General features: G+C 42.5%; 1 protein-coding gene across 1 annotated transcript in view; it reads left to right on the top strand.

Annotated features, from left to right (window-relative positions):
* Nucleotides 1–6,190: 6,190 nt before the first annotated feature.
* Nucleotides 6,191–10,873, top strand: part of LOC110174624 (receptor-type tyrosine-protein phosphatase S-like) — a 119,733-nt gene continuing 115,050 nt past the window's right edge. Inside the window, 1 exon segment of the mRNA XM_055164726.1 lies at nt 6,191–6,307. Within this exon segment, the coding sequence (XP_055020701.1) occupies nt 6,305–6,307 (3 nt within the window). The 5' untranslated portion in view covers nt 6,191–6,304.

Below are 10,873 nucleotides of genomic sequence, written 5' to 3'. Positions count from 1 at the left end.
ATCACGTGGTCACGTGATGACGTCGAGTCTCTCCAGCTACGAGCGTCTGCGCGTCACACACGGGCGCGTTTATTAAATCCTTAGAACTATATAATAATATAATTCATTCTAGATCCATGATTAAAATCTGGCCCTAGCTAACTAATCAATGAATAAATAAATACAACTAAAAAATCCTAACCCTAACTACATGGTTTTACTTAGGAACAAGGCTTATTAAAGGCAATAAATGCAGTTCTTCTCAAATGGATTCAGAACTGCAATAAAATGCAAAAGACAGAAGTGTTGTACTAATTAGAGGTGGCACGTCTGGTGTAAAGGATGGACCTTTGTTAAACTAACTTTAGTGTGAACTTGAGTAGCTTTGACTGGATGTAATTGCTTTTATGACATAGAAAATTGAATTAATTAATTATTATGTCACAAAAACGAATCTGCAGTAGTGTTTTGTTTCATTCACAGATGGTTGAGAAATCCTGGATTATTAGGCCACTGTATCCCCAAAAATCAAAATGCTCTGTTTTGGCTTGTAATGAATGTCATCAGGTGGTAGTTTTAAAGTTAACAGCTATTAAGCCTCAATCCAACAGCTTTATTCTTCAATGTTCTTGAAAAGCCTTAGGTTGTTGCCTTAAGAAAATGTTTATGTTTTACACTTTGTTCATTTCTGACTGCCACAGAAAGTTTACAAAATCTTCTAGTGCACCAAGAAGCAAAGCCTCTTTTTCAAGATGGCATTTACAGCAACATCAGCGCCCACTGGGCACCACAGTTTTCTAATGTGGAAGTCAGAGAATTAGTTTATTTTATCAAGTTGTTCAGATTAATATTGCAATTTGAAATATGCTAATTATAACATCCACGGGTGTCATATTCTAACTATAGCAGACACAAGCACAATAGGTCTGCTTTGAAGAAAAATGTAATAAAACAAGTACATTAGTACACTGAAAGCATTCCAATTTCAGACAACTGCAACTAATGTGGATAAATCCCTGTTCGTGTGTGTGCGCGTGAGCGCGTGTGTGTGGAGGGTGTATGTGTATGCGTATGTATGTGTGTGTGTGTGTATATGTGTGTGTGTATGTAGATGTATGTGTGTGCATGTGTGTGTATGTAGATGTATGTGTGTGCATGTGTGTGTATGTAGATGTATGTGTGTGCGTGTGTGTATGTAGATGTATGTGGGTGCATGTGTGTGTATGTAGATGTATGTGTGTGCATGTGTGTGTATGTAGATGTATGTGGGTGCATGTGTGTGTATGTAGATGTATGTGGGTGCATGTGTGTGTATGTAGATGTATGTGTGTGTATGTGGGGGGTGTGTGTGCATGTGTGTATGTAGATGTATGTGGGTGCATGTGTGTGTATGTAGATGTATGTGTGTGCGTGTGTGTATGTAGATGTATGTGGGTGCATGTGTGTGTATGTAGATGTGTGTGGGTGCATATGTGTGTGTATGTGTGTGCTCCATGGGATGTGTGGCCCTTATATAAGTCTAATATTAGCCACACTGCAGCTTTCGGCCCTCAGAGCCGGAGTCCTGGGGCCCTCCATCTGCCCCTGTACAATGGGACAGCTCTGGTCACATGGAGCACTGTCACACTCAGGACTCTCACAATACATGTTTTAGTGCTTGATGGAGGATACATGTTTTTGCTGGTGTTGAAGGAACATGTAATCTGTGCTCTTTCTTAAGTTTTAAAAACAGTATTACAATCACAACTGAACCTGGGTTGCCAGAGCCTTAACCTGCAGATAGAGGACACATCTAAGTTTGTCTCATTCCCAGTATATTGCTGCATTTAGAAAGATATTACACTTATCAGTTGCTTACAGTATAACATATTTAAAACACCATGTTACATTTTATTGTTTTGAGAATGCTTTCTTTGCCAAAAAACAGTTTATTAAAATGATTAATAATCCATGTATCATTCGTTCATTCGTTTTTCCAAATAAAACCAAAAATAAGAAAACAAAAAAACATTACTGAGACCAGTTGAGTCCTGATTTAATCCTGGTTTAGTCCTGGTTTAATCTGGCATTGCATTTTAAGTGAGGCAAACAGGAAACAACCATTATCCATTTTTTCCATTATTCATTTAAACACATGTAAGCAACATTTCGGTTTCTCAATCCCTGACTTTTATTGTGAAAGCAGAAGTGGGTTTGGGCAGTTCTAAAATGTTCTACTGTACCGTGTGTTGATGAGACGGAGCTGATGAGAAAAATAAAGTAATCTCCTTCATATTGGCCTCCATCTTCTATGCACTCAAGACCCTTGGTTACACACAAAATCGAAAACTGGAAAAACAAATCATTATCTGTTTTTTCATTTTGATCTTGGAGACAAATAATGAAGAAAATGTTTTGTTTTAGTTTTTTAAATTTTGGTTTTACTTTGAAAAATTAAGGAAGGAATGATACACAGACTCTGAATTACTTTCACTTCTGTTTTTGATGTCCTGAGTTTTCCCTCCCTTTGCTCTCCACAGAAAGTCCCTTCAGAGTGCTGTCATAGCTTGCATCTTGCTAGTGAAACTTCTGCACATTGCGTCAGGTTTGTGAAGTTTTTGTTTCCTGCTTATATTTATGAAGAAAGGCCATAGGGGAACATAGTTGACACAGGCTTGTGGATGGAGCATTGGACAGGTTTGTTCTATGGGTTAGGGTTAGGGTTAGGAGGGTTCGAATAGGGTCCAGGAGTGATCGCTGGGTCATTGAAACATGCATGGATGGCATCTAAAACCTCTGTTTTAGATGAGGGACCAATGTTAGAACATGGTAGAAAACTCTAGAAAGTCCGTTTTGCACAATACCCCCTCTTTAAATTTTGAATTTGGAAGTTCAAATGTCATTCAGATGATGGGCATGTGCTTGTTCCAGAGTGGGGGCCCCTGTGGCATGGTGCCAATGAAGTGTGAGGGCCCCAGTGGTCACGAAGCAGCCTGAGAAGCACTCAGACAGAACAAGCCTCATCCAGTCCAATGAGCAGCCACGCTTCCAGGCCCTGCTCACAGTGAACATTACAGCGGACACTACAGCGGACACTACAGCGAACACTACAGTGGACACTACAGCTAATATTACAGCGGACACTACAGTGGACACTACAGCGAACACTACAGTGAACACTACAGCTACAGTAACATTACAGCGGACACTACAGCGAACACTACAGTGAACACTACAGCTAACATTACAGCAGACACTACAGTGGACACTACAGCGAACACTACAGCGAACACTACAGTGAACACTACAGCTACAGTAACACTACAGTGGACACTACAGCGAACATTACAGCGGACGCTACAGCGGACACTACAGCGAACACTACAGTGAACACTACAGTGGACACTACAGCGAACATTACAGCGGACGCTACAGCGGACACTACAGCGAACACTACAGTGAACACTACAGTGGACACTACAGCGAACATTACAGCGGAACACACGACACACACTACAGTGGACACTACAGCGAACACTACAGTGACACTACAGTGGAACACAGCGAACTACAGCGAACACTACAGTGAACACTACAGCGAACATTACAGCGGACACTATAGTGAACACTACAGCGAACATTACAGCGAACACTACAGTGAACATTACAGCGGACATAACATGGAACACTACAGCGGACACTACAGCGGACACTACAGCGAACACTACAGTGAACATTACAGCGGACACTACAGCGAACACTACAGCGGACACTACAGCGAACAGTACAGTGAACATTACAGCGGACATAACATGGAACACTACAGCGGACACTACAGCAAACACTACAGTGAACATTACAGCGGACACTACAGCGGACATAACATGGATCACTACAGCGGACACTACAGCGGACACTACAGCGAACACTACAGCGGACACTACAGCAAACACTACAGCGGACACTACAGCGAACACTACAGTGAACATTACAGCGGACGCTACAGCGAATATTACAGCGGACACTACAGCGGACACTACAGCGAACATTACAGCGAACATTACAGTGAACACTACAGTGAACACTACAGTGAACACTACAGCGGACACTACAGCGAACACTACAGCGAACACTACAGTGAACATTACAGCGGACACTACAGCGAATATTACAGCGGACACTACATCGGACACTACAGCGAACACTACAGCGAACATTACAGCGGACACTACAGCGGACACTACAGCGAACATTACAGTGAACACTACAGTGAACACTACAGCGGACACTACAGCGAACACTACAGTGAACATTACAGTGGACACTACAGCGAATATTACAGTGGACACTACAGCGGACATAACATGGATCACTACAGCGGACATAACATGGAACACTACAGCAAACACTACAGCGAACACTACAGCGAACATTACAGAGGACACTACAGTGAACACTACGGCGAACACTACGGCGAACATTACAGCGAACACTACAGCGGACACTACAGCAAACACTACAGTGAACATTACAGCGGACACTACAGCGAACATTACAGCAGACACTACAGCGAACGCTACAGCAAACACTACAGTGAACATTACAGCAAACACTACAGCGAACATTACAGCAGACACTACAGCGAACGCTACAGCAAACACTACAGTGAACATTACAGCAAACACTACAGCGAACACTACAGTGAACATTACAGCGGACACTACAGCGGACATAACATGGATCACTACAGCGGACACTACAGTGAACATTACAGCGGATACTACAGCGAACACTACAGTGAACATTACAGCGGACACTACAGTGAACATTACAGCGGATACTACAGCGAACACTACAGCAAACACTACAGTGAACATTACAACACTACAGCGAACATAACATGGAACACTACAGCGGACACTACCGGCCGCAGGCTCCAATTCCAGTCTCGGCTCCGGCCGCAGGCTCCGACTACTGTCGCGGAGCCGGAGCCCGCGTCCAGAGCCCGCGGCCGGAGCCGAGACGGGAGTCAGAACCTGCGGCCGAACCCGAGGCCGGGCCCGTGGCTCGCGGAGGCTCGGGCACGTTGCATCTCACGTGGTCAGAAATAAACTGTAAAGAAAAGACGTCAAACGTAAAGAAACGCTCGCGGTGGACTTTTTCAAAATAAAAGCCAGTGAGAAACAGACGTTTACAATAAAATAAATAAATAAATAATAAACGGCGTTAAAATAATTGTCGGCGTTAATGACTTAATTAGTTAACGCAAAGTTAACGCGTCAACGTGCCCGGCCCTAATATATATATCAATTTATTAATATTATATATATATATATATATATATATATATATATACATTTATTTATTTATTTATTTATTTAATTTTACTGTTATTTACAATTTGTAACATGTCCTCTGTAATGGACATTTTGGTGTTAAATCCATGTAGTTAACAACCTAACAATAACAACTCTTCTGATGCCCAGCATCTCCGACAGGCTTTTATAGTCACCTCAAAAAGTTTTTACAGTTCCTTTTATTTATTTATTTATTTTTATTTTTTTGCAACCACCAATTAGCTCCCATTAAGTAGGTTGATAAGACATCCCTATTTACCCGCAACAGTCCAAGTTTTGAGCCCTGTGTCCCTTGTCTCAGATTTATCCAAAACCAGTGATTTGCCCCAGTTTTATACAAGAAATGTCCCAGGTTCCCAATCTGACACTTGTAACAGTAAAAAGAGGCATAAAACATGTTAGTTATGAATAGGCCAAATGCAGAACAATTCTCCTTAATTACACCCTCGTTTCACAGTTTTATCACCAACTGCTCCAAACTGGGGGTGTCCCAGTATTTTATTTTGAAAATCTGGTCACCCTAGTATTGAGTTCATATTTTATCCTAGGTATGATAGTACTTCATAATCCCCAGCCTTATTTAGGCAGAGGAACCTAATCCCCCCATTAAGAGTCTATCTCAAAACACTTAAAAGATAGACTGGTTAACTCAATGTGCACTATAACGGACACAAATGAATGGGCCGGGTCTCAGAAGGATATGAACCACACAACCGAAAGGAGAAAGCATGGAGTGAGTGAATAGTAGAATGTAAGTGTAAATGATTATTATTACTCAGCTCACTGAGCCACGAGGGACTCTACAGGCAGAGAGGAGGGGGCCGTATGGGCAGTCACGGAGACACACGAATAGTTCCGTAAAGAGCCGAAGCTGTCGTGGTGATGGTGAGAGCGCTCGTAGCAGCGGTCCCTGAACCTGCGGAGAACGCTGTGTGGACTGCCTTTTGTGCCTAAACTCCAGCGGGATACTGTCCGTGGACGCGCCGGTCATGGTGAGTGGAGCTTTTTCACGTCAGACCCACAGACTCGGATGGAGAGTTGGGGGCAGACTTTGACGCGCGTCCGACAGGTCGGTGAGCGAAAGTGTGCTGCTCTGTTCTTGTTTGATGCTATGGTTTCACTGTCCGTGGAGTGGGTGCTAATTAACTCAGAGTTATTAGTTTTTAAACAATAGCAGACGCGTGCACGTTTCTGGTTTTGATACAATGAGTTACATTTGCAATTGTTTTTACACGTCTTGTAACTTGCGTGGGTCAAGCACAATGTTTGCGCAGGAGCTGTAGGTAAGATTTTTACAACAAACAATGGCTATTTATTTGAGTCTCTCAATTGAGTCTCTCATTTCAAAAATGACTCTCTCTGCTTTGAATGGTCACTACGTAAACCTGCAGCCAATCATGAATCAGCACTGTGCAGCCTCTGCAGCTCAGTGCAGAAATTCTGGAGGTTCCGAGCTTTCACATGAGGCATGGCCTGATCATATACTGAGAATGAGGCTTGTATGTGCAGGTTAAAGCACTGGCAACCCAGGTTCAGTTCCTACATACTGTACATCCTACATATAGAGTTCCTTTAAAAGTGACAAACGCTTTGTTGAAAGTGTATGATTCCTGCATTTTTGTAGGCTCATTCTTCTGTTATTAGTCAGCAAAACATAAATCATATCCGACCTACACGACTAGTCCAAACTGAATGGCACATATGGAATGTAGCAAACAAAAAATTAAGTCAAGAATAAATATAAACTTGTTTAAGATAAAATAAATAAATAAATAAATAAATAAAAATCCACCCTTTGCTTTGTCCCTTCTTCTTGACCCTGACATGGCACAGCTGTGAAGTGAAAACCATATCAGGGAAATTAATTAAGAGAAGGCCAAGAGTTTACAGCATTGTCGACAAAGCAAAGGGTGGATACTTGAAGCATTCGAATATAAAATATATGTAGTTGAGATTTTTTTTTACATAATTCCACACATCTTATATATTTGATGTCTTCTGTAATTTATATAAAATGTAAAACGATGTAAACATAAAGAACAAAGAATGAGAAGGTGTGTCTAAACTTTTGACTGGTAGTGTATGTCATCATCACTTCTTTACTATTCCCACTAGCCTAAGTCATTTTATTTTAAATATTTATTTTAGGTATTCATTAACTAAACAGATAACTGTAAATATGCTTCTGTGTAGTTTTTTTGTCACTGGGCTTCATAAGAAAGCTGTTGTTCCATGAAGAGGAGTGGAACGTGCCCTGTCCCGCTGCTTCCAAAATGGTGCCAGTGATTTGTCCTGGTCCATGTGTTCAGAGTGTGCTCCAGCTTGCCCCCTGCTGTCCGCGGATATGTGCTTCTGTCCCACTCAGGATACACAGCTACAAGACACTACCTTACACTTATACAGTCCCTTTTATGGATGTCATACGGCAAAGACAGTGTGTGTGAGGATGTGCATGCATTTTTCTGACTTTTCAAACGTCTTAAATTACAAAGAAATTATTCTTGTGAGCTTTAAGGCATGTTAAATGTTGTTAATTCATCAAAAAATATCCAGACTTACCCAGACTGATGTTTTGTTTCATTCACACATGAATAACCCTTTATTATTAGAAGACCTCAGCTTAAATATGCACGTTTTACATTTTAAACATGTGAAAGAAACAAAACACAACTCCGAGCATGTTTTGGAAAAGGAAACAACATTATAACATAGATCAGAAAACAGTGTACTATGTACACTATTTAAAATACTTTGGAAATCTTTCTGTAGCTACAGGATATAGGGGGGACTCAAGATTTTGTGAGATAATGCTTTGGGGTACGAAAGACAAAAAAGTTTGGAGACCATTAGTGTATGGGACAATGATTCCCAAAGTGGGCTCCGGAGTGCCCTGGGGGCCTCCAGAGGACTGTCATTTGACAATAATATATATTTCACTTTTCACTTCACAATTCACATACACACACATGCACACATACGCATCACATACGAACCCACGTATTCAGCTCAGTAAAACTGACTTGCATGACCGATTTCTAACATGGAATGTCCATGAGATTGGCTCACAGAAAAGAAATAAATTATGTAATAAAAATAAAAATAATACAACAAAATATTTTCTGTTGTTCAGGTCATCACCAAAAAGTTGATCCTCATGAACTGGAAAACCAGGAAACACATGAACATTACGCACTGGAACAATCTTATCACATCAATCACTGACAGAGCTTATTTCTACAAACTACCGAAACATGAACTTCCCTCACTCATCTTCCTTTCTTTTTTTTTCTTCTCCCTACCTCCATGGGGATGATAATGACTTATTGTTCTTGGGATGCTGATGCGGATGGGATGAGTAATAATAATAAACATGGTAAAATGCATGGGGAAAAAATAAATAAATGATAAAATATATGGCCATACCGGCTTGTCAAAGCCTGATCCTTTCAGATTTCAGAAGCTAAGCAGGGCCAGGCCTGGTTAGTACTTGTATGGGAGACCGCTGGGAATTCCAGGAGCCACAGTGGGGTGTCAGTGGCAAAAACTGTTGTTGTGTCCTTAGGCAAGACACTTCACCCACATTATCTAGTATGAAAGTGGTGTGTGCGTGAGTGATGGGGCCGATGGCGCAAATTGGCAGCTTCCGTCGGTCTGCCCCAGGGCAGCTGTGGCTACAGTAGTAGTTTACCACCACTGACTCTTTAGTGAATGAATAATGAACTGTAAAGCGCTTTGGGTATCTTGAAAGGCACTATATAAATGCAATGATTAATTAATTAATATGGGCTACTGGGACAAGGTGGAAATGGGTGAGATGCGAGAACAAGGCTCTATTGGAATGCTACTACTACTGTAACCCTAGTCAGAGGGGTTACATGAACAGGATGTGGGGAAATGGTCACTTCAATACCCACCAAGTCTCCTAGAAGATGTGAATTAGGCACTTAGAGCGATCCCTACCACCAACATCAGTGAAATCAAGGAGCTGATGTACACTTCAGCAGCAGTGATCCTAGAGGTGCTGGGCTATAAGAGCAACCATGGGAGCCATGAGATACAATACCCACCATGAAAAAAACGGTTAGAGGCTAAAATCAAGAAAGAGCTGAGAGAAGTGAGCCAACTGTCAGAGGCCCTGTTGGAAAATCTCGTAAATAGTTATTTTATTTTGTAATGTCTGTGGCTGACGTCAGTAGTGATGTCACTTCCCATTTGTGCTTTTCTTTGACTTTCTCCATGGCACTGGATGTTTTCCCTGTATGGTGTCCTCTGTGTGCATTCATGTCCATCAAACACACACATCCATAATCCCGCCACAGGCCTATACAAGACAAGGTGTCTTGCCAGTTCCATAAGAACCTGTAACTACAATATCTGTAATAAACTTCATTGGTGTAACAGCGTTGTGCCAACTCGGAGTCCATCTCGCAGGTATCTATCAGATCAGCAAACACCAGAGTGTCCCACTTGAGTAACAACAACTGCCTACCGATGCAGCAGTGCATCCTAGACCCCAGTGGGAGAGACGGCAACATCCACACCTGGATGACTTTGCAGTTGGATATCATCCTACAGTTACAAACCCAGCCTGCACCAGTACCTACAGCTGATAACGGGGCAGCAGCCTCAGAGCTCATTATGCTGAGACCACCTTCTCCACCACTGCCTGTGAGAATACGGTCACGTCGAGGCTAAGTAGCTTCTCACCACAGTATCCCCAGATCCCAAGCCAGTGTTCGTTCACTAACCCAGAGATCTGTTACCGACATGCTGTCAGAGCTGCAGAACACCATGTTGGAGGAGAAAGTGAAGTGCCTGGAGCTAGCAGAGGCACAGAGGCAAGTCATAGAGCAGTGCCTTCTACTAGACCAGCAAGCACGAGAGGCCCTGAATGAAAAAAAAGAGCTTCTTAGAGAGCAAGAGTGGCAGGGACATTGACTAGAGGAGAAAGCAGAGATTGCATTCAAAACAGAAGAGGCTATTACGAGACATCAAATACTGCAGCGCAGACTGTAGGAGAAAGAGATGGAAGTTGAGAAAGCAGTTCTTATCACTTCCTTCATGAAAGAAGAGGAGATAAAGAGTGTAAGTACAACCTGAGGCTCCTATCCACAGCCCAGCCATTAATACAGCAGTCACAGGGTCTACCTGGTCCGCTCCACTCTACTCCTTTCACACAAGCTCCACCTCCAGTCAATTTACATACAGTCAGTCCTCCTGTCTCTACTAGTCCCCCAACAATCTTAGCCACTGCTACACAAGACTGAGTCTCTGCCAAAATCATTATGCAGCCCCAGCCTACTTACACCATCATGCCTTCTCCTGTTGTTTCAGTCTCCAACCCTGTTCCACTACCACGTCATAGCCACACTGTGGGTGCCCCCATACAGCATGCTCCATGCAGGTGCCGTACAATGCCCCATTCAACCAAGCACAGATGGTCCGCAGCCACGCTCATGTCAAGCAAGTGCCTCACCCTCCACTGCAGCTGAACAGAGCATCACCATCAAATACAACCCACCTTATACACCTCATTTTGGAGGTATTTGGGAGAGGGA

This window comes from Boleophthalmus pectinirostris, unplaced genomic scaffold, assembly GCF_026225935.1.
Source record: "Boleophthalmus pectinirostris isolate CB_2022bp ecotype Guang Dong unplaced genomic scaffold, ASM2622593v1 HiC_scaffold_7, whole genome shotgun sequence".
Lineage (NCBI taxonomy): Eukaryota > Metazoa > Chordata > Actinopteri > Gobiiformes > Gobiidae > Boleophthalmus > Boleophthalmus pectinirostris.
This window is presented reverse-complemented; position numbering and strand designations above follow the sequence as displayed.